Source organism: Triticum aestivum, chromosome 4A (genome assembly GCF_018294505.1).
Source record: "Triticum aestivum cultivar Chinese Spring chromosome 4A, IWGSC CS RefSeq v2.1, whole genome shotgun sequence".
NCBI lineage: Eukaryota > Viridiplantae > Streptophyta > Magnoliopsida > Poales > Poaceae > Triticum > Triticum aestivum.
Window position 1 is genome coordinate 713,481,767 of NC_057803.1, and position 23,912 is coordinate 713,505,678.

Consider the following 23,912-nt stretch of genomic DNA (forward strand, 5'->3'; position numbering starts at 1 on the left):
CCATGGAGGCCTTTCCCCTGCTACTACGACACTGAATCGGGTACATTATTCGCTGGTTTTATATTTTGTATAGTTCATAGATTCGATTTCTATTATTTTATTATCATGTGCCCCCAACAAATCAGAATCATACTTTCTCCAGTGTTATATTTCTTTACAGAGGGAGTAGATCCCAAGCAAAAAGTGCCTCATGATGGTGTCATGTGTGACCTTTGGTCTGATCCATAGGATGTTGAAGATGGTTGGGCATTAAGTCCATGATGTACTATTGGATCACCCTTTCGTTTGCAAAAGAAATTTTAGCATAAAAAAATTGTCGGTTTTATGCATGTCAAAGAACAAACATGTTTTCAAGGACAACGATTCATGTGTTTTGTTTCTGTATCTTGCACTACTCTTTCGTTTTCAAGGACAACCAGATGGATGTTGTTGGGAACAGGAAGGCAGTGGTGATCTATGTGTCATACTGTCTGCGCAAGGCCTTTAGGAAGATCCACGATGGATTAGTTTGCTCTTTTCATTATCTAGTCTTCCTGTTTTAGACCAAATAGATCAGATTTATTGGTAGAATAGTTTTTAGGCATCTGCACTGTTGTGATGTTCATGGTTGCTGATTTCAGTCTGTATTAACCAGTTCTTGCCTCATGTTAGTTTTCATGCATGCAATTTGATATGCCTATGTTGACTAGAGGAAAGGTTGGCAGTATCAGTCATCCATCTTGTAAGATTGTCACCTCTCTGTTAATATAGACCTATTAGCTTGCTCTGCTTTATGAGTAAACACTTTTTCAACAATCGTCGCACGAGTTGACCAGCATTTTCATTCCATGTACATATTCTGCCAGCTTGCTTTGCTTGCTATGCTTTATGACTTAAGACTCTACGGCTGCAGTTCTATTAAATGTATTCTTTTAGCAATTGGCGCTCATGTGGACTGCACACAAACGTCAACAACTAAAACAGCTAGATTAGTGCGCAAATGCACGCCTCAAGAGGCGCGCCCAGGGCGCGCCCCAGCCACTAGTACCCTTCCAACAGGTATATATCTGAGCAAGACCACCCTAATGCATTCATGCAAATGTACCTCAAGTAGCTAAGCCACCGACCATGGGGTACATGAACGACCATCGTGGTTTACTGTTGACGACGTGCCCCAGCAGCATCGACCACTACGTCCAGAACCTGACCTCCTCCTACTCCAACAAGAGCAACGAGTCCTCCGTGGTGGCCACCTCCGTCTTCATGCTCGTCCTCGCCGCCGTTTTCTTCAACCTCAACCTCTTCAGCCGCGTCTCCAACACCAGCGCCGTCCTCAACCCCACCGCCCGCGCCATCCTCAACTCCGCCCTCAACCTCTTCCTCCCCGTCATGTCCTACCTCTTCTCCGAGGCCAAAAACACCCCCGACGGTGGCGCCGACCTCCCGGTGCGGGCTCGCCTCATCCTCACGTGGATGCTTCTCGTCGAGCTCCTCCGCAAGAAGGTGGAGGCCATCCTGGTCACGGCCGGCATGCAGCAGGGCTACTCTAACATCATCACCCACGCCAACGCCGTCGCCTGGCTCGGTTACCTCGTCTTCTTCAACCTCAAGGTGGCCGGCCGGGTGGCCGGCACGCTCTGGCTGCTCTGCGCCGCCAAGTTCGTGCAGAGGGTGGCCTTCACCGAGATAGGGAAGCGTTCCTTGGCCTACGGCAAGAACGCTCGCCTCCTCTCCTCCTACATGGCTGAAATGGTCAAGGACCCGCGGCATGGCGGCACCGCCGCCCAGGACCAGGACCTCTCTCCGTCGCAGAGGATGAAGACGTGCAAGTACGTCGTCATGGGAGAAGAGAACCTTATGCGGAAGCCCGGCCCGCATGGCTACGAGCTCGACCTCGACAGGCTCAACACCACCTACGACGACGGCGACCACATCGTCACCGTCGGGAAAATATGGGAACTCGTTGAGCAGGAGAAGAAGCCGAGGCTCAAAAGGCTCCAGAGGCTAAGCCTCTCCTTCGCGCTCTTCAAGCTGCTGCGGCCTAGGTTTGAGCTCCTGCCGGCCATGACCAAGCAAGAAACGGACCACTGCCGGGACCTCATCTTCCAAGGCCTGTGCAGAGTCGACGACGGCGACGTCGACCCAGGGGTGGCACTGTTCCAGGTGCTCAAGGACGAGATCAGCTTCCTGAGTGAGTACTACCACTCTGTCCACCCGGTGGTGCTGGCGAGCCCCTACTTCTTCGTGATCAACTACATCACCTTCCCGGTGGTGGTGATGGTCCTCTGCTTCATGACCATCGCCCTCGCGGGCAACGGCGACATGCTCTTGGCGTTTCACAGCGTCGGGGAAGACAACTACGCCATATCGTTGGGCATATTCACGTTGACCAAGTGCCTGTGGAAGAACTTTCTCCGGAAACCCGTGGCCTTCTTCGCCATCATCGACATCTCCATCACCTACCTCCTGTTCATCGCTTTCGTCTACGAGGAGGTGTGGGAGTACATGGTCTTTGTCTTCTCCAACTGGTTCATGGTGTCGCTGCTCTGCACGTACACCGCAAGGCGACGCTGGCAGGAGAGTAAGACCTACCGTGGCACTCTCCGCCGCATCGCCTGGATCAGTAGCAAGCTGAGCCACCCTAGCCGTGTCACCCTCAAGCAGTTCTCCGTGCTGAGGGTTAGCTGGCTCTCCATGACTCTGCCCACCACGTCTCTACCAACGCAAGCAAAGAGGTCCATAATGGAACGCTTCGGGTCGGCGGCATACGGCCGCGATGGTTTGCCCGCCCCTCTTAGTGGTTGTTTGGATGCCAAGAATTAGACGTGAGTTTTTAGAAAACCAGTTTTCAGAGGATTTTTAGGAAAACCAGTTTTAGTTAGTTTTTCTGTTAAGGTGAGTGTATACAATTCTTTGTTTGGATAGAAAACAAAAAGAAAACACGATTAGTCTCTCTTCTTGGGCCAGTTCCTCGAGGACGGCGTCGCCATGGACCAAGCGAACCACACGACAACGGCGTTGTCGAGGACAAAGCGAACCAAGTGGCAGGCTAGTCGGCTACGCACGGCGTGCAACAGGCGGCTTGCCATGCGACCCCGCCTCAACCGCAGCCGGAGAGGAACTAGGATCTAGGGTGCAGAGGCACTACCACCCGGCGACGGGATGCACACCCTGCTATGTCAGGGCGGAGAGCAGTGCAGTTGGTGTGACGTCGCTGCATTCGCTGCTCTACTGAGCTCTGCTGTTGCTACAAATTTCACAAAAAGGAGGATTGGAATGGGCCTTCAACTACATCTCCGTTCTCGTGCTGTTCAAGTGCTTGTTGAATTACTTCCTTGCTGGTTGATTAACTTATACTCAGTAGTTAGTTCCCATGAACCTCCGCCTGGAGTGCAGCGACCGGAGAGATCAGGTTGTAGCCGTCGCCGGTGTACAGGAAGAGGAGTTTGTCGGCCATGCTCACCCTGCCCTCGGTGGCCGCTCCCATCTCGCCGTCCCAACACGACGGCGGCCATGTCCGGACCCCTAGCGGCGAGCTCGCCAGTGGTGCGAGCGCTTCATTGATGTCTTGGCATAGAACGTTTCACCCTCCAGTGGACTTTCAGCGTCGCCATGGTTGTACCTGGGAGAACGTCGCAGTGCTCGTGGCCGACTCCGTGTTCAGCCAAAACGAGTATATAGAAAAACGTCGATTAGTCGTTTTTGCATAAACTCGGTTTTTGGGCTTTTGTAAAACTTAGTTTTGCATATCCACGATTCTGTTAGACAATCCAAACAAGATTTTTGGTTGTTACAACTGAAATCGAGTTTAAAGGAAACTAGTTCTCTATAATCTACGTAACCAAACAACCCCTTAGCAACGACGTATCCAGGCCCTCGCAAAGGAGGGACATCTCCGACGGATCACCATAGGGCGGTGGCGACAAAACTGTCCAAGTATTGTTCTTACCTCGTGGTCTTCCACCCGGAGCTGCTACCGGATGACCGGGAGTGCACAGAGCGCGCGTACGAGGACATGAAGACCGGTCTCAAGGAGGCGCTCGGGAGTTGGAACTACTACTTAGGGCCGGAGAACGCGCGGTAGACGAAGATGATGGCGACGAACCAGGATAGGCTGCGCTCCGACGACGACTGCTGGGACAACACCATGACTATGGTCCAGAAGGGGATCGTGCTTGGAAACGTGTTAGTGGTAGAGGCCAATGGAGACTATATATGGGGCCGTTTGGAAACTGCTTGCCGACCTTAAATTTGGGTTGAGCTGATTGTGTATGTTGCCCTATCCGGCGGTGATGAGCACGTGAAATGGCACGAGGAGGCGCTAGTGCTAGGTGGCGAGCTCATCACCTTGCTCTGGGCCTTGGCCACGCACACCCACCGTCGACATCTTTGCTTGTCACGCCGGTCGGCGAGGAGGATGCCTACCTATACATACATACCTTTATATTTGTGTGCACATCATTGTGTGTACTCTCAGGCCTATTTTATATATGCAAGACATTCATGTTTTGAAGTTTGACTAAAAGTTTCTTTCTTATATAATAGTTTTGCCGGGTTTGCTATTAATCAGGCACCGCCGGGAAATTTTTGTAGTGTCAGTCGATTCTACGCGTAGGCAGACTTGGACCTTTTCTGTGCGACGTCAGCGGACGGAGGCCGCAACCATTTCGGGCGGCCACCGGTTTGAAGTGTGCGTGTGTGCCTAAGGTCGTGATGTCTTGTTGTTACTGTTTGGGACATAGAAACTTGCAACATAAGGTTCTGATTGATTTAATACACTCCCTCTGATCCATATTCATTGTCACTGATTGATTTAATATAATTAGTATGATTTGGATGGAGGGTAAGTTTTACGTAAAATGTATCGATATATAAATCCAAGGAAAAGAAGACCTAATTGCGCCACAAAAAAGGAGCATGGCGACCAAAGGTTGTCGGAATCGCGATTTTGAATCCTATCGGAGCTTCGATTTGTAGGATCGTAAGTCATAGAATCTTCACTATCAGGATCGTAGGAATGTAGATCCTAAGAACTAAAATCGTAGAATCATAGGGGTTAGTTTGGATCGTAAAATTATAGAATCGTACAACCGAATCACGATTCTGACAACATTGATGGCGACTATCACACTTATAGGCGCCTATGCATCACCTCGAGGTTTTTTCTTCGAGTTCTTACTGGGCAGGCCCGTTTCTTCACTTTGTATTGTATCTTGGCTAGCAAACTAGGTGACGCCCGCTCGATGTATCGCTGGTTCATGGTTTCTTTTTTCTTTGTTGCTTGTTGGTTCGTTGGTCTTGTTTTCATGTTTTTTTCTTCTTTCCTTTATTTTTATGTGCTTTTCTTTACGGTTTTCAATGGTTGCTTTCATTTTTCTTCTATGTGTTTTCCGTACAGTTTTCCTTGGATTATTTTTCTTTATTTTGCTTTTTTCTTCATGGTTTTAGTCGGTTTTCAACGGTTATTTCCTTTTTTTTATTTCATCAGTTTTCTTTGGTCTTTTTTTCCTTCGTTATACTACGGCTTTTTGTTTCTTTATCTGCTTTCTATGTTTTATTTATTTTCCTTTGTTTCCGTTTTCTTTTCTGCACAGGTTTCTTCGGTTTTGTGGTTTCTTTTTTAGTTTTCTTGTTATAGGTTTTTCTTTTGTTTGTTTCTTATTTTTCTTTTGGGGTTTTTCAACACAAGTTTACACTTTTCATATACATTCAGTACATTTTTAATAAACGTTTAACAGTTTTCAAATGCATGATAAAATTTTTCTCAAATATATGTTTTGATGCCTATTTTCATTTCATACACATTTTATATTTTTTGTATACATCCGAAACAATTTTATACACATAATTAGAATAAATAAATACATGATGAACACTTTTAAAATATGTTTTTATGTTTATGTTTTACATACACCTTATTTATTCTTTATACACCATGTATATTTTTCTACATGTTATTTTCTACTCCCTCCGTTCCTAAATGTAAGTCTTCGTAGAGATTCCACTATGAACCACATACGGATGTATATAGATGCATATTAAGCGTAGATTCATTCATTTTCCTCCGTATGTAGTGCACCTAGTGGAATCTCTAGAAAGACTTATATTTATGAACGGAGGGAGTAAAATATATGGTTAATACTTTTTTCATATTTTGTGTATTCATGTCTAGTGCTTTTATACACGTTGTACATATTTCATTTACATTAGAAACATGTATTTATACATGTTTAACATTTTTAAAATTCGTGATTAACATTTTTTTATTTTATGTTTTGATGTCTACCGTTTCATTCACATTGTACATTTTTACATACACCTTGTACATTTTTTGTACACAACAGGAAAAACATTATACATGTTTAACATTTTTAAATACATGATTGACATTTTTTTCACATTTATCTTTTGATATCAACATTTTTCATACATATTGTACATTTTTCGTACATATCAGAAATATTTTTCTGCAGATGTTTAATATTTTTCAAATGTATGATTAACAGTTTTTGAAAAAATATATAAAAAGTGAAGTTTTAAAAATCTATATTTTTAGAATTTGAAAATATAAACAAAATTACAAAAAAATGGCTTGGGTGTGCTCAATGCGAAACTGAATGCTGTGTTCTTCCGTGTCATGTCCGTGTTTGGTACTATTGTCTAGTCTGTTGCTCTGCTAGGGGTATGAGGGGGGGGGGGGGGGGGGTCTCTCTCTCTCTCTCTGCTCTCCTGTGCTTGGCGCTGCGTTTCGGTTGTAAAAGGTACTCCCTCCGTTTCAAAATAGGTGTCTTGAGCTTAGTATAAATTTATACTAGAGCTAGTACAAAATTGAGACACTTATTTTAAGACGGAGGGAGTAGTTGGTTTCATTAATGAAATTCGGGAGTGATCCCTTTTGATAAAAAAAAGGAACTGGCTATAGGTTAGGTGACTGAATTCTAATTTAGCATTGGTCACTTTTTCCTAGCAAGCCTGAATTTAAATTAGGAGATGCATTGCCTATAGGATCAGAGACCTTCCAGTGCCACCGCACAGAGAGAGACCAAGCACACACTATCAGGAACAGACTAGTCGTCGTTGCACTCAGGAACTCGGCGAACACACGCCAACCCGGTTGGGATCGCCCTGCCGCACGTAGGTCCTGCCCGAGCCACGCCAGATCCATCCATCCCCTGCCCCTGTGCGCAGAACTGGACGAGGATCCGCACCACAGCGCACAAAAAAGAGCCGAGTTAGAACTGGAATTGGGCGGCCTGCACTGCCCTACACCGAACTGGCGAACACCAAGCCAAGACTGACCGCCTCGCTCTGCTTGGCGCAAGGACAGGACCATCCGAGCTGGATTTGGTCTGCCTGAAACCTCCTCTACACTACTGACGTTGTGCGGCAAAGCTGCTCCACAGAGCTAGACGAGAACACGCTTGGAGGAGGGCCCACCAGCATCCGCCACGCCACCGGTGTGCCCCCGGGCTGCTAGATCAGGCCATTGGCATTCATGGAGCTCGACGAGAACACACTTCGGTTCTTATCGTCGTGGAGTCTATGAATCTAGATTTAATTTTTATTATTTCTGGTGTTCGTTGTACTGTCATGATTGTAGATGTATATATTTGAAGGTTTAGAAAAAAAGGAGATGGGTTTGTAGAAGTCAGTTCTTATGATTTTCCGTTTGTAATTTCTCCATCCCCCAAATAGAGGAATTTGAGCATTTGCCACAAGTTTGTTTACACTTTGAGGATTTGCCCCTGTTTTCCTTGTCACTGATAATTTGCCACACCTTTCCCAGATCCATGATGATTTGCCCCTTATGATCGGTATGGAATTACAATACAAAATCAGTGACTAAACTGCCCCGGCCTAAATTAGCCAGCTTCCTGTTTGATCGTTCCCATTTTTCTGTTCGTTCGTATCCCTGCTGCTCGCCATGGCTCACAGCCTTGTGTGCCTTGTTGTGCTCCTGCTAGCCGCTCCAGACCAAGCGTGCCGAGGTCGACGGCCAGAAAAGAGAAGCCACCGTCATCGATCGTGTGCCAGGCACAAGCATCCGCCATCATCAGCCACTACGATTTCATCAAGTTCTCCTCCGACGCAAATAGGAGAAAGCTTCCGGTGTGACACCACCACCCGCACGCATCCCCTCCCGGGCCGCAGCAACAGCCTTCGCCACCTCCCTCCCCGCCCGTGCTGCTCCCCGCCGTCCGTCCACCCCGGTCATGGCGAAGACCACCACCGCGCTCACCGACGGCGTGCTTGCGCTGGTGCCCGGTGGTCGTCAAAACAAGCGTCGTTGGTCGACTGGGCAGTCTCACCAAGTGGACAGACGACGACAAGCGCCCCTGTTCTTGGTCGGGCGTCGGTTGCAACGCGCACACAGGCTGCACGACCTCGTTCTCGCTGCCCGCCGCGTTGCTCCCCGGCAGCCTCGACGTGCTCCTCCCCTTCAACAACCTGTCAGGATCGGCTCGCTCCCCCGCCTCCGTTTTCGTGCTCACATCTCAACCTGTTTGGATGACGACGAGCTCACGAGCAGGCGGAGCCGCTTCCGTCTTCCATGCTTTTGAACGAGACGAGGACGAAGGGAACAAGAACGAGACAGGGTGTCACGAGGGGGCATTTAAGACATTTCTCTGTTGGTCCGTACCGTCGGTGGCAAATCATCAAGAAATTGATAAAGATGTGGCAAATAATCCATGACAAGGAAAAGGAGGGCAAATCCTCAAATCCCCCCCCCCCCCCCCCCCCCCAAATACCATGCCGATGCGGCGCGCTCTCGACCTCACCCGCGCCGCCATGCCGCCGCGGCGCTGCCCGGCGGCGCCGCCTCCCGCCCGCGCCTTCTCCGCGGCTGCGCCGTCCGCCAAAACCACCGTGCAGCTCGCCCACCTCGCGCACCTCCCGTCCTCCCTCCCGCCGCCGTCCCACTGCACCGTCACCCCGCCCGTCCAGCCCTGGCCGCGCCGCCTCACCCCCCGGAGCTTCACCCGCCTCCTCCTCCGCCTCCCGACCCCGCAGCTCGCCGTGCTCGCCTTCCGCCACGCGCTCTTCCGCGCCACGCCCCCGCTGCCCCCCTCCATCCCCGTCTTCGCCGCGGTGCTCTCCCGCCTCGCCGGCGCGCCCCCGGACCTCCTGCCGCCGGTCCTCTCCGCGCTCCGCGCCGCCCGCCTCCCGGCCTTCTCCGACCGCGCCTTCCTGCCCCTCCTCCGCGCGTTGCCGCCGCTGCCCTCCCTCCGCCTCTTCCTCTCCCTCCCGTCCTTCAACTCCCACCCCTCCGTGCGCTCCTTCAACGCCCTCCTCCACTCCCTCGTCGCCGCGCGCCGCCTCCGCCTCGCCGCCGCCCTCTTCCGCGCCGCGCCCACCAAGCTCTACATCACGCCCGACCTCGTCTCCTGCAACATCCTGCTCAAGGGGCTCGTCGGGGTGCGCGGCCTCGATGCTGCCCTCAAGGTACTCGATGAAATGCCTGGGTTGGGGATCGTCCCTGATGTGGTCACCTACACGACGGTCCTCTCCGCGTACTGTGCCAAGGAGGATCTCAAGGGCGCGCAGAAGCTATTCGATGATATAATTGCCGGTGGGCGTGTGCCAGATGTTACGATGTACACGGTGCTCATCGATGGGTACTGCCGGACCGGGAAGACACAGGATGCAGCTAGGATTATGGACGAGATGGAGGCCGCTGGGGTGCAGCCTAATGAGGTTACGTATTCAGTCGTGATTGAGGCATGCTGTAAGGAGGGAAAATCTGCCGAGGCGTGCAATCTAATGCGCGAGATGCTTGGGGCAGGACACACACCAGACACACCACTGGCTGCTAAGGTGGTCGATGTGCTGTGCCAGGACGGAAAAGCAGACGAAGCGCACCAAATGTGGAAATGGATGGTGAAGAAGAACGTCCCACCAGATAACACAATCACGAACACACTGATCTACTGGTTATGCAAGAGTGGCATGGTTCGGGAGGCAAGGAAGCTGTTTGATGAGCTCGAGAAGGGGTACAAGCCAAGCCTACTAACTTATAACTCGCTTATTTCTGGATTATGTGAAAATGGGGAATTACAGGAGGCTGGGCAGGTGTGGGATGACATGGTTGAACGGAGATACGAGCCAAATGCCGTGACTTACGAGGCCTTTATCAAGGGATTTTGCAAAATTGGGAAGCCAGATGAAGGAGCCGCAGTATTTACTGAGATGGTGACCAAAGGGTGCACCCCAAGCAAGGTTCTTTACCAAGTTTTGGTCGATAGCCTTTCTGAGCCAATACACGACGATATTGTTGGCAAAATTGTTCAAACTGCTGCCTTAAGTGGTGGGGATTTCTTGGATGGTGATTCTTGGGAGATCTTTATCAGGAGAGTGTTAGATACTAAGAGTGATACTTGGAACAAGCATCTCAATTCAGTACTAGATACAGAACCATGAGGTGTGGTGTGCAGACTGGCTGAAAGCCCCAAACTGATCATTTTCTTCTGAATACATTTCTCAACGAAGTTGTTGCCGTGATGGCACTAGCCTTCGACTGTAACCTCTCTGAAAAAATATTCCACTGAAAGTAACACCGTCAATAGCACATTGATCTATTGGTTGTGCAAGAATGGAATGGTTGTGGAGGTGATGAGGCTGTTTGATGAGCTCATGGAGGGGCCCACACCAAACTTGGTGCTTACAACTCACGTAGTTTCAGATTATGTGTAAACAAGGAGTTAAGGATGCTTGGGTCATGTGAAAACTGTTCAGATTACCGTCACAAGAATAAGGTTGGAGAATATTTGAGGCACTGGAGCTGCTCATTGTTAGCAACAAAACTGTCTGGATGAATAGCGTAGAGTTAAATGGTGTTCTTGGTTGCTGAACTGAAACCCCATTGTTACTCTGTATTCAGTTCTCATTTACGCTGTCATTGCCTCTGCAACTGAGATCTTCCTGGGACGCTGTATTTCTGCAGTGTACAAGAGGATGTCGTCCATGGCATGCCCTATATTGAAGTAATCTGTGGGAGAACTTCAATGCTCCAAGGCAACTTGTAACTCAGAATGTGCTCGTCCCCATCGTCACTGGTGGAGACTGCTGGGCTGTGGTTAGGAAGCGAAAGACGACAGAGAGGAAGATGGTGATGATTCTGACGACCATTTAGAGTTATCTCTGACGGTATTGTTGTTGTTGATGATACACATGTATTCCTCTTAGTTTTGTGAAATATATGTGATAAAAAGGACCCTGGTGATCAGAAGCACGTATATGATTCTGCTCCCTGTCAGCAGCTCAGCTCTTGCTCCAACCTGATGAATTGCTCTTGTAAACTCAATGTCATAGAAGCTTCCCGCAGATTCATCTCAACTACAGGAGGAACTGGTAAAACATCTTTGTTCCCTATTTGTACCCTGATTAAAATAATCTACAATTTTTTAGACTGAAGCTGTCAACAGTTAGAGTTCTGCTCACTAAACTACCTGCATTCACGGCAGTAGGACAATTTAATTTCTGTTATCCAAAAGGATGCCCTTAACTTGGAACCAGGTCACATCCAAATCACTAGTAGAATCATAGGAAGTAAACCATATGTTGAGGGACTAAAAAGTACTCCCTCCAATCCATAGTAATGTCATGGTTAAAGAGTAGGACGTTTCGTTCAAATTAAGTCAATTTTGATATGTTGTTTATTCACTTATCAAGCTTCCTGAGAACTAGTGTAATTTTTTGTTGGTAAGTAAGTACAGATGTGATTCTGCTTCACATCCTGGGTACAAGTCCGTCAGGACTGTCCCAACTGAATTATTTTTAACTGAACTTTGTCGGCAGAGCGAGTCATGTCCATCACCTCTGTCCTCTGGCTCTGAAAGTCCGATGCCTGCTCAAGGGTACATGGACTGTCCAGCAGCGGCTCCACAGCGGCAGTTCATGTCCGACAGGAATCGCTCGAAAGCCGACCATGATGAGCCACCGTTGCTCCAGGCCTTGGCGGTGTCTTTCTGGTGAACAGACACTCACTCCCGGAGTTCCCTGCCTGTCTCGGACTCCATCACAAGCCTAACCTTAGCCTCCACCTCGTCGGTCTGGACCAGCCCCTGCTGCCACCCAACCATCTCCACCGCGATCCTCAGATCATCCACCATGAGCACCTTGTTCATCCTGTCCTCCGCGTACAGCGGCCAGCCCAACATCGGCACGCCAGCCATGATTCCCTGCCTGATTAACAAAAAGGGAAGAAGGAACCATTTTGATGATCTTATCTGCTGCATGGACAAGTGACATTGCAATTTAGACTGTTTAGCACAAATGATTCATTCAGTCGACATAGCTCTGGATTCAGCAAAAAGAACTTTTGTGCATTTTTGGGAGGAAGGCGATACTTTTATGCCACATGACTTCGTTAAGCCCAGAAGTTACATCAACCATACATCACAGATTATGGAAAAAGTTTTCTATGTCATAATTTAACAAAAAAAGGAAACAATCTCTATCACAAGAAAACAGTAGCCATATAGTGACAGGTTGTGGTACTGCATAGTGAGCACGAAATTGCAACCATAAAGTTATTTGTCCTGCTGCATAGCATGCAAGAAATCGCTGTTATGAAGTTGTGACTTGCAAGTCATGTACACCACCTGCTTTTACTACTAGATTCCAAATAGTCAAGCTGGAATGGTTAGTTGCTTTGGCAACAAACAAATCTATTACCACTGAATTTCCTTTTTGTGCAATTACTACTCGAATTTTCGTCATGAATCTTTCTGAAACTTTGAACAGTACAGAGAAAATATATCTTAATGAATAGGTAGTGCTCCCGACAGGTTTTCTGAAGACAATGAAATAACACCAATTTCTCATCTCTGAATGGTTTGAAAATAAGCATTTATTATTTACATTTATCCCTGCATGCTCGTTGGCACTTTCCAATTTCCGCAAACAGGGAGTACCAGACATGAGGAAATGGTCACGTATACACTGGGCAACCCTCAACAAATATACCTTTAGCAGTGGGGCAAGAAGCCAGGGGGCATCCATCCAAGTCATTGCCCCACCAGTTCAAACTGATGTTCTCCAAGCCCAGGCACAGGTAAATTAACACGGCCATGAATGCCAGGCCAGCATCTAGTGCACCTGAAAGCAGATAATTGTGTCGCTCCCACCAGTCACGTCGGTATCTATAGACCACATAGCCTGACAAAAACCCAACAAATATCCATGTGATGTAGTTGACTGCCGTGGCCGGTGGCATCTGGCCAGTGGAACCAATCAACACGGGCATGTTGATAAGCAAGATCCAGTTCTGGCCTGGGAATGCCTTGTGCGCAAACCAGACGAGGAGTGGGGCAATGGCTCCCCCCAAGAAGAACCAGTTCACCGCCGAGTAAGTTCCTAAGTCCCCGAATATTCTGCGTGGGCTGATGAGACCCCATATGACTGATGCGTCGTAGAACACATGATCGCCAGGGCAGGTCCAAGGGCTGCCTGCTGGGAGGAGCTCGGTGTCGCAGATGTTGGGGATTGAGTCCATCAGCCACCATGCCGTTCCAAGGTACACAAATGCCGCAATCAGAGTTCCCACCACCTGCCATGTTTCAAGAAGTTGCGTAGTGACACAATACAACATGAGTACTTGTGCAGTAGAAATGACAGAGAATCTATTTGAGTAAAAGCTTACCTGAGCCATGAACATGGTCCTTGGGGGAATCTTCATGTAGTGGCCCAGCTTAAAATCTTGTAGAAACGTCAGAGCTTGGCTCATGCTGATGTAGCCGTAAACCTTGAAGCACATATTCGCGACGGGCCGTCCAGGGTACAAGTACCCCATGATGTACTCTGTTATGATGTTCAACCCCGGAGTCTGCATAAAACGAAAGAATAAGGTACAGGGAACTGCTGATCTGAAGTTGTATGGCGGCATGATATGCAATTTGTCAAATTGCGTACCTGGTTCGTAGTTGCTGTGATAATTCCAATTGGGAGGGTAAAGAAAAAGGCAATGGCACATGCCAGCAGTACGCCCCACCAGGGCAGCTGGAGTTGCTCGATGTAGTATTCACAAGCAAATACAGTTACAGCAATATTAACAGTAAGGATGCAGATGAACCACCACTCGGGCACCTGCTTATATCTCCTCATAAGCTTTGTATGTACATCCACCCTCTTCTCTTGAAAAGCTGATTTACTTAACTGCCAAATTTCGCTGCACACAGTCACCATGGTTCTTAGCTGTTGCAGTTCTGTAATTCTGCGAAACTGACTGACTATTTTTTTTGCAGAATTTTACCTTCCATGGAAGAGGAGGACATGGACGATCGTTGCGGTAAGGGATGCAAAACCAACACCATACGTGACTGCAAAGAAGGTGCTGAGGTACAGTGGACCATTCTTTTCATAGGCCTTCGTGTCAAAATGGAACTGGGCGTCCACGATGCTCGTGATGTTGTACTTCTGCCCGGACTCGGTGAACAGCCCATCGGAGAAGATGGGGAAGTTCCGGGCCTTGTAGAAGTTGAACCAGTACGCGATGGGCGTGATCACGTACATGATGATGAAGAATCCTGCAGCGACGTTGGCGGTGGCGAACCAGGGGCTGGCGAGGGGGCTCCCGAGGTAGGAGGAGACGGAGGCCCAGTCGAGGCCGATGGAGCCGATGCCGAGACCGTAGAGGCCCGAGCCGAGCTGCTGGGCGAACACGGAGTTGGGGAAGACCCAGCAGATCCAGGAGAGTGAGGTGAGCATCTGGAACAGGTAGCCAGGGAAGATGTAGTAGACGAAGCTGCAGACGAAGGCCACCAGGAAGAACTGGCTGCGCGTGAAGCCGCCTTTGCTCCGCACCTCCTTCTCGTGGAGCGCCCTGCTCGGAATTCCCAGAGTCGTTTCAGAGAATGATTCGAATCAGAGTGTCCAAGTTCGCTGTGGTTTATAATTTAAATAATAAAAAGTCTATTTTGCTGCCATGCTCAGGAAAAAGAAACTAGTTGGCGGCTATTTTACGCTCTCTGAATCTTTGGTGTTTTTTTCCGCATGCTTTAACTGATCTTCATCTTATTCTTGTTGTGCCTGTTAATTAGCTCGCCGCCTTTCCCTGTAGAGAGACAAATGGAATGGAATTTCTCTCCAGTTCTCTACATGCTACCGTATTTTACTGAAGAGAAGGACATCTGTGCATGATCATTTCTCTCCTACCATCCTGCGGCGCATGTCGATTAGCTCAGTGTCTTTCTCCTTGGGACTGAGTGACACAGGAGATGAAACTCCTCTCCTATTTTGTTTGCGCTACATTTTTATGTTGCTGAAAGGAAGAAATCAATGTTATATCATCATCAGCTAGCAAGTTCCTTCAGACTTCAAATGTGTAGGTTGGTTGCTTGTGTGGAGGGCTGTTATTCTACTGCCATGTTGAGAGACTAAATCTGGTTGGATATAACTGAAACCAGCTGCTGGAAGGCTTCAAATCCAGCCTGGTCAAATGATGTGGTTTCTTTTCATGCATCGATTTTGTTTTCGCCATTTCTTCGGATTCTGCTCGAGGGTCCTGTCAACATTAACGCTCCTCATTTCTTTTCACTGATTTCATTTTGTCAGTGAGAGGCAGACATGCCAACAATTTCCAACCTTGACTTCGTGATATGGTTTGTTTCAAGCCAAGGCCAGATTTGACGTGCCATGACCCATGAGAGGTAGTCAGAAAAATGAAGGTGGCCTATGACAAAAATTAATGGGGCAAATTCTCTTCTCAATGAGTAGGCAGAGCTTGAAAAAAAAATGAAGGTTTGCAAATTAAATCCAGTTGTCAGCTTGGTCAAACGAATTGATCTCACCATCTCAGTTAACTGATTTTTCTTTTGTGTGTTGACTGCTGGCTGGTCCTGTCATTACCAGTGCTCCTCATTTCTTTTCATCAATTTCATTTTCTTAACAAGAGACAGACCGACCAACAATTTTTTGTGGCCCTTGATTTCATGATGATCTGGTTTGATGCAAGCCAAGGCCAGGTCTGTCTGACGTGTCATGATCCATGACCGGTAGCTACCCAGCTACTGCTCTTGCTCATCAAACAAAAATCAAAGAAAACTCCAACTTGCAAGTTGCAACTAAGCATACATAGTTAACACGCATTGCTGATCACACGTCATGAAGCTAACGTTTTTTATATAAAAAATTGAATAAATTGCAAATAATCATGGCTTGTGATTATTTCCAAGCATCAACCAGTCAACCCTCTAACAAGCACAAGGTGAGACTGTTAATTAAGTGATTGATATGTGTAATGCAAGTAGTAATCATGTTGCTTGCCGGAGGGAGATGGGAAGACTGACAGACGTACCTGAAGAGGGAGACCTGCACGAGGTTGGAGGGCCACCACATGGCCGCCGGCTCCACGAGGTACCGCCGGAAAATCCCCGCCCACCCGAACCCGAGCACCTGCGTGGTGAGCACCACGAGGAGGGACACGAGGAAGGTGAGGTCCTTGCCGTAGAAGACGCGGACGGCGGTGACGACGTGGATGGCGTAGACGGTGCCGGCGCCGGCGTTGGCGAAGATGGTGATCAGCACGTGCTCCTTCACGTTGAACGGCCCCGGGTTGAGGGTGAACTCGTACGCCCTGCCGCGGAAGAAGGCGCGCTCGGGGAGCGCCGCCGCCATGAGCCGGCCGAGCGGCACGACGGCGATCTGCGCCGAGATGGCCGTGATGGTGAGCGGCTCCTTGCGGTACCAGAAGAACTGGTTGAGGAAGGAGAGCACGGCGCAGGACGCCATGCCGAGGACCCACATCCGGAAGGTGAGGACGGGCGTGTCCGGGTCGTCGCCCACGGGGACCGTCAGCGCCACCTGCTCGATCGGCGAGTTCTCCGACGGTTCCTCCTCCTCATCGTCGGGCTCCGGCGAGCTCCGCGACGTCGACGGCACTGCATGGAGAGGACGGACCGGTTAAATGGCCAGCTGCAGCAGCGGCGGGAGCATAGGATCGTGGAGAGGGAGCTGGGACGGCGAGCTTACGGAGCGGGGAGGTGATGCCGTCGCCATGGCCGCAGTGCCGGAGCTCCCCCTCCTGGTCCTCCTCCTCTTCTTCTCGGTGGGGTTGGGAGGAGGACGCCATAGCCGGATAGCTCTAGCTGAGCTAGCGTACGACGGAGTACCTGCCTGGGCCTGGCTCTCCTTGTTGGGTCCTCTACCTCTTCTCCTTCAGCTAGCTGTCGCTTCATTGGGATTAAATTGCTCTGCGTTTTTCGTGAAAGGGACGTCTGTGCTACAAATATCGATCAATGGCAGTGCCGTGGACATTTTACTATTAGGTGTTGGAACAACGACGAGATCTGAAACGCATCGACATGATCCGTCCATGGTCAACTACTCCAGGGCAAGTATTAGTGATTAGCAGCGACCATGGGTGGCTGATAGTATCTGTTCCATGCATGCATGAATGGGGGGAATCAGGTGGTTAAAAACTTGTTTGTGTACTCACAGGAGGGGGCAATCCTATAACTGGCCACGTTCCCGGCCAGGTTCATCACTCAACTCATCGTGTGGCGTAGCCTATGTCGAGTTGTATATCTGCCTCTCTCTCTCTTTTTTTTACGGGTTAATTACTATTGGTATAAGCTGCCTGAAAACGATTTTGCCGTTAGTCGATATCCTGCAGCGTCGAGCCAGTGACGGGGCCGTGGCGTCACCGGTGGAGGAGAGTACGAGGGTTCGTGGTTGTGGGTGCGGAGTGGGAGAAGAATGTAGGGGTGGGTCGATGGTGAGGTGGCGCTGCCGGCAACTAGGAAGACATGAAAAATTACTAGGACCAAAAATAAAAAAAATCAGTAACTTCGAATTAACAAGTCTCTCCTTTTCGAGATTGATATACTCGTTTTTCTAACTGAAAATTTTCTTTACTTCACTATTTTCCGAGTGGATATGAAATAAGCTTGGCATAACAGAGTTTAGGCATGGCCTTTTCTCGTGAAACCTGGTACTTTTGTGGGTCAGCGTGTGTGTACCGTGTCAAGGGTTGCAGCGTCTTGTTCATCTGTTCGAGTTCTTTGCTTCCACGAAATGTTAATCATTTAACCTTTTTTGGTGAGGACACAAAATGATAATCCATTTTCTTTTTGGCAAGGAAGATAGAAGAAACCAAAATTCAAAGGCTGGGTCGTGCAGAAAGATTCTTTCTGAGCTATACACTACCTCTGTCCAGAAATACTTGTCGCTCAAACAGATGTATCTAGCACCACTTCAAGCATGCACATATACTCCATGTTTTAACTTCACGTAGAGTCTCTGATTCTTTTCTGGAAAAAAAAACATTGATTTTAACGATTCCAATCATTAAAATCATTGATCAGGTATAGAGCTCCATAGTCCCACTAAAAAAAGGTAGAGTTCCTTAGCCTCTTCCAGTCACATCATCAGTTTATAGCGTATTAGAGTCACTAAATTATTAGGGCATGTACAATGGTGCTATCTTAGGAGTGCCATGTAGGATAGATGATGAGGCGGAAGAGAGAGAACTCATAAGAAAAGGCTTGTCTTCTCTTATTTAAGAGAAGACAAGAGGTGATCTTTTAGCACAATATGTCTCACCACATTTTTTAGGAATTGCTAGTTATTGAAGATAAGGCTAAGAGATGACCCATTGTAGATAATTTTTTTTGTCATCTCTAAATCACATGCAAGACTTGAGATAAGACTATCTTATCGACCACTGTACATGCCCTTAGCAGCAGCCATGCATGCGCGGATGATGTGCCTCGTGGCTGGTATTTTTATTCCATGCATGATGAATCTCATTCCCAATGGTAATTAATCAGGTGGTTGAGTTAGTTTGTGTACTGACATGATTGGTCATCGTACCACCGACCACGTTCCCAGCCAGGTTCATCGCTGAACCCAACGTGCGGCGTCGCCTCAATCGACATGTATATCTGCCTGTGTTTTTTTTCTTTCGAGGTTTTGCTATTTGTAAGTTGTCTAAAAGTGAATTCGGCATCAGTCAATTTTGCACAACATTGAGTCGACCACGGGTACATTGTGTTCCCGGTGGAGGGGAGCCTCGAATGAGTTGGAGACAGTGACGGCGAGGTTGGTTCTGGCGTCACCAACAGAGAAGAGCCTGATGGTTGATGGTGTGGGTGCCGGAGGTTCGCCGGTGTAAGAGAAGGAGGGGGGGGGGGGGGGGGGGGGAAGGGTCGAGGGATTGCGGGGACGACTGACGAGTCTCTAAAAGACGAGACGACAACGACACCAACTGTGGGTGGCAGGACACATTTGTTCATGTAGGTTTCACGAGAAAAGCCCATGCGTAAATTGTGTTGGTCTGACCAAATTTTATCTCTTCTTAAATGTTTGCCCAATCTTGGTGCAACACAGTTTACGCATGTACTTTTCTTGTGAAACCTATAAGGTGCGCAGCTCACTTTTGTGTGTGAGCCCGTGCGGCGTGTCAAGGATGGTAACTTCTTGTTTTTCTCTTCGAGTTCTTTGCTTGCACGAAATGCTAATCATTTTGGGAAGGACACAAAACGGTAATCATTTTCCTTTTCTGGCGAAGACACAAAATGATGATCCAAAGATAGAAGAAACAAAATTCCAAAGGCTGGGTCGGGGCAGAACGATACTTTCCGAGCTATATATGCACCCCAAGCGTGCACGCAGAGACGACGACACACGTAAAATTCACGTGTGAACATCAGGTGGAGTCTCTGATTCTTTACAGACAAAAGAAACTTTTTTTGGTCAATTTGAGATAAAAAAATCAAATGTTTTTTTTATTTAACGATTCCAATTAATAAAATCATAGATGAGGTAGAGTTCCGTAGCTTCTACCAGCCAAATCACCAGTTTCTTAGCCAATTAGAGTCACACATTTGACATCAGAAAAAGGAAATTCGGCAAGATAATTCAGAGCGCGTGCAAGAATCTCAATGAATATGCGGTTTTGGACGGTTCCTTCGTCCTTTGCCAGCAGGGCGAGAGGGAATCGCCAAGGAGCAGCATACATTCACGTTGCAACTTGCAACATCTGTACCTTCAAAAAAAAAAAACTTGCAACATCTGTCGGGTAGCAATCAGCGTATGTCTCGTCCTATTATAGCAGATAAAAGATGCTAGATCCAAAGCAACGAGAGCCACTCGATGCGCGGTGGGGTCGCTGGTTAGTTGGATCGTAGGGCACAGGGACGTAGAGATGAAATACTGGTTGAGGAAGGACAGCACGGTGCAGGACGCGCGCCATCCCGACGACCCACATCCGGAAGGTGAGGACGGTCGTCTCCCACGGGCCACGGGCACCGTCAGCGCCACCTACTTGATCGGCGAGTTCTCGTCCTCCTCATCGTCGTCCGGCGAGCTCCGCGTCGACGGCACTGCATGGGGATGGGGAGCAAATATGCCGATTAAATGGCCGACATCAGCAGCTGCGGGAGCAGAGACGGCGAGCTTACGGAGCGGTGAGGTGATGCCGTCGCCATTGCCGCGGTGCCGGAGCTCCTCATGCTCCTCCTCCTCCTCTGCTTCTCGGTGGGACTGGGAGGAGGACGCCATGGCCGGATAGGTCAAGCTAGCTGGGGAGCTAGCGTACGACGGTCTACCTACCTGGGCCTGGCTGTCCTTGGGTCCTCTACCTCCTCCTCTCCTTCAGCTGTCCCGATGGGCCTGATGGTTCTGCGTTTTTGTGTGAAAGGGACGTCTGTACAGATAAATATCGATCAATGGCAGTGCCGTGGACATTAACAATTGCACTAGTTAGTTGAAACGATCGAGGAGCGTGATGAGATCTGAAGCGCGGTGCAGACGTCAACTGCCCGAGGGCAGGGATTAGTAGTAATTAGCAGCAACCATGGGCGGATGGTGTATATCACTGTATGACGTGGCTGATATTTTTATTCCATGCATGAATGATCGATGCATGAGGACGTGGGCATAGCCCAGTGGTTGGGGGCGCATAATTGTAAACCCAACGACCAGAGTTCGATCCACGTCGGGGACGAATTTCTGGAATTCTCATGAGGGATGCTTCTTCTATATCAATAAACCGTGGGTGCTAGTGCCCATGGAGTTTCATTTTTTATGAATGATCGATGCATGAATCTCATTGCCAAGGGGTTGTGTACTGACAGGAGCCGTACGTCGTGCCACTGGCCACGTTCCCGGCCAGGTTCATCACTGAACCCACCATCATGCATGCGGTGTAGCCGTGGAGTAGCCTCAACAGAGATGTTCCTTTTGTTCTTCGCATGCAATTGCTATTTGTAAGCTGCCTGAAAATGAGTTCGGCGTCGGTCAATTCTGCGAAGCACGGGTCGAGCCAGAGACGGTCGGGGCCGACGAGGATGGTCGCAGCGTCATCGATGGAGGAGAGTTGGAGTCTTGATGGGTGCGGGTGCGGAGGGTTCACCGACGGCGGAGAAGAGGAGGCTTTAGAGGGATGGTCAAGACGATGGTGGTGGCCCTGGAAGGCGGGACGACAAGTGGCACCAGCCCTGGCTGGTGGCAGAGGGCCGGGCGACAGTGGAGGTGGCGTTGCCAGCAATGGGGAAGACATGAGCCAGAAAAAATTCAGGCAACTTATAAAATAGCCGGTCTCTCTTTTTCGAGATGCTGCATCAAAGAGGAAAGGCTGCACCACAATGGGGAGGATGCTATCACTGGCGCGCACAAAGGTTCCCAAGAAGGAATGTTCCTGTTGAGCCGTTGGTTTCTTTGAGAGGGGGCGTACGCGACATCCCAGTTTAAAAGGAATGACAGACAACTCATATCAACGAGGTGCACCTTTTGTTTCCTGGGAGCCCATCCGAAAGAGATCTTAAAGTTAAGTGTGCTTGGCAAAGTGCGCAGAAAAGAATAGTGTTGGTCCGTGAGGCCAGTCTACATCCCAAACGCAACGGCCAATAACCAGTGGGTTTGGTGGGAGCGTTGTAATACGTGTCGAGGATGATAGCTTCTTGTTCTTCTCTACGAGTTCCTTGCTTCCACGAAATGCTAACAATTTTTCATTTTTGGCAAGGGCATGAAATGATGATAATACAAAGATAGAAGAAACCGGAAATTGAAAGGCTATGTCGGGCCGAAACATACTTTCGGAGCTATACACTCTAAGCGTGCACACAGAGATGACGACACGAGGAAAATTCATGTGTGAACATGAGGAAGAGTCTCGGATTCCTTTTCAACAAAAGAAAACACCGATCTTAACTATTCTTGTCACTAAAATCATAGATCAAATTCTATGGCCTAGTAGAGTTCCACAGGTTCAAGTCACATCATCAATTTTTAGCCTATTAATTTGAGTCGCACATTATACACCTGGAGATAAAACAGACGGAGCTGTCGGTTTACTTGGAATCTCAATGAATATGCGGCTCCTGATCACCATCACCAGCAGGGCGACAGGGAATCTGAGCCAGGTAGGCAGCCAGCGGGCAGCGGGTAGCCAATCGCCAAGGAATGGCACCGGCGTTGCGACACTTTCTTTCACAGTCGTCCTATTCTGGCAGATATGACATGCTAGATCCAAAACCAACGATGGCCACTCGATGGACGGCGAGATGGCTCGTTAGTTGGATCGTAGGGCGCATGGATGTCGAGATGAAAAACTGAACGGTGATACTATTAGCTCGTGGCATGTGCTTAATTCACCGTGGTCAGCTGCTCGAGGGCAAGGATTAGTAATTGTTAGCATCAACCATGCCCGGATGATGTGTCTCGCAGTCGTGGCCGATATTTCTGTTCCATGCATGCATGCATGAATGATGAATCTCATTGACCAGGGGGATCAGGTGGTTGAGTTAGTTTGTGTACTGATAGGACGGAGCCATCTCCTCCACGGGCCACGTTCCCGGCCAGGTTCACTGGTGAAAATCATGTGGGGTACGGTAGCCTCACTCCAGATGTATATCTGCCTGTTTTTTTCCCCCAGCAATTGCTCTTCGTAAGTTGTCTGAAAATAAGTTCCGCGTCGGTCAATTCCGCGCAACACTGAGCTAACGACGGGGAAGTTGTGTCGCCTGTGGAGGGGAGCCTGGAGCAAGCTGAGGATGGGGACGATAAGGATGACTGCAACATCACTGGTCGAGGAAAGTCTGAAGGTTCGTCGGTGCGGGTGCTGCGTGGGAGAAGAGGGAGTAGGCGGGGGGTGAGGGGGGGGGGGGGGGGGGGTTAGAGGGATGATCAAGACGATGGAGGAGGCGCGGGTGACGGGATACGATGGTTCCGCTACTAGAGGAGGGCGGGTCGATAGTGGAGAACAGGAGGTGAAGATGGTGGCAATGGGGTAGACATGAAGATCCTCTACCAAAAAAGAGGGTAACTTATAAATAGCCAGTCCCTCTTTTTCAAAATTGTTATGAGTCATCCGTGGTGTGTTATTTTTAATGTTTATTTAGGTTGTGTTTTTTCACACCGGGGAAAATAATGGCAAATAAATTTGTCTAACCAAAAGTTGTCTTTTCTTAACTATTTCTGGATATAAAATAAGCTTGGCGCAAAAGAATTTACGCATGGCCTTTTCTCGTGAAACCTGGCACTTTTGTGTGTGAGTCTGTATGTACGTGTCAATGTCTCAAGGTCAAGGATGGTAGCTTCTTGTTCTTCTCTACGAGTTCTTTGCTTCCACGAAATGCTAATCATTTTTCCTGCAGAAAAAAGAAATGCTAATCATTTTTTCATTTGTTGCCAAGGACATGAAATAATAATGTTTTTTTCTTTTTGGCGAGAACATGAAATGATAATACAAAGATAGACGAAACCAGAATCCAAGGCGGAATGCTACTTTCCGAGCTATGTATACACTCCAAGCGTGCACATAGAGGCGGCGACACGCGTAAAATTGACGTGTCAACATTAGGTGGAGTCGCGTACCAACCTGTGGTTGGATGGTTATGACGACACTGGTATCCAAGCCCACCACGGTTCAAATCTAGGTGCTCGCATTTTTCTCGATTTATTTCAAGATTTTCGATAATCCGCGTTCAGTGGGA

General features: G+C 48.6%; 2 protein-coding genes and 1 pseudogene across 4 annotated transcripts; 2 read left to right on the top strand and 1 right to left on the bottom strand.

Moving 5' to 3' along the window:
- Positions 1-1,107: 1,107 nt before the first annotated feature.
- On the top strand, positions 1,108-8,094 carry LOC123084373 (uncharacterized; annotated as a pseudogene).
- A 633-nt stretch (positions 8,095-8,727) lies between these two features.
- On the top strand, positions 8,728-14,442 carry LOC123088296 (pentatricopeptide repeat-containing protein At5g16420, mitochondrial). 2 transcript variants are annotated; one of them, XM_044510490.1, is made up of 2 exons: positions 8,728-11,328; positions 14,223-14,442. In XM_044510490.1, the coding sequence occupies exon 1, from the start codon at positions 8,731-8,733 to the stop codon at positions 10,396-10,398; it is 1,668 nt and encodes a 555-aa protein (XP_044366425.1). In that variant the 5' UTR covers positions 8,728-8,730; the 3' UTR covers positions 10,399-11,328; positions 14,223-14,442. The 2 variants fall into 2 exon arrangements, with proteins under 2 accessions (XP_044366425.1, XP_044366424.1); XM_044510489.1 differs by lacking the exon at positions 14,223-14,442 and adding an exon at positions 12,887-13,019.
- On the bottom strand, positions 12,715-20,493 carry LOC123088295 (oligopeptide transporter 7). 2 transcript variants are annotated; one of them, XM_044510488.1, is made up of 6 exons: positions 20,379-20,493; positions 16,274-16,856; positions 14,231-14,800; positions 13,891-14,146; positions 13,622-13,804; positions 12,715-13,528 (listed from the first exon to the last, which is right to left on the bottom strand). In XM_044510488.1, exons 1-6 carry the CDS (start codon positions 20,476-20,478, stop codon positions 12,911-12,913), a joined length of 2,310 nt encoding a protein of 769 aa, XP_044366423.1. In that variant the 5' UTR covers positions 20,479-20,493; the 3' UTR covers positions 12,715-12,910. The 2 variants fall into 2 exon arrangements, with proteins under 2 accessions (XP_044366423.1, XP_044366422.1); XM_044510487.1 differs by lacking the exon at positions 20,379-20,493 and adding an exon at positions 16,948-17,168.
- Positions 20,494-23,912: the final 3,419 nt, after the last annotated feature.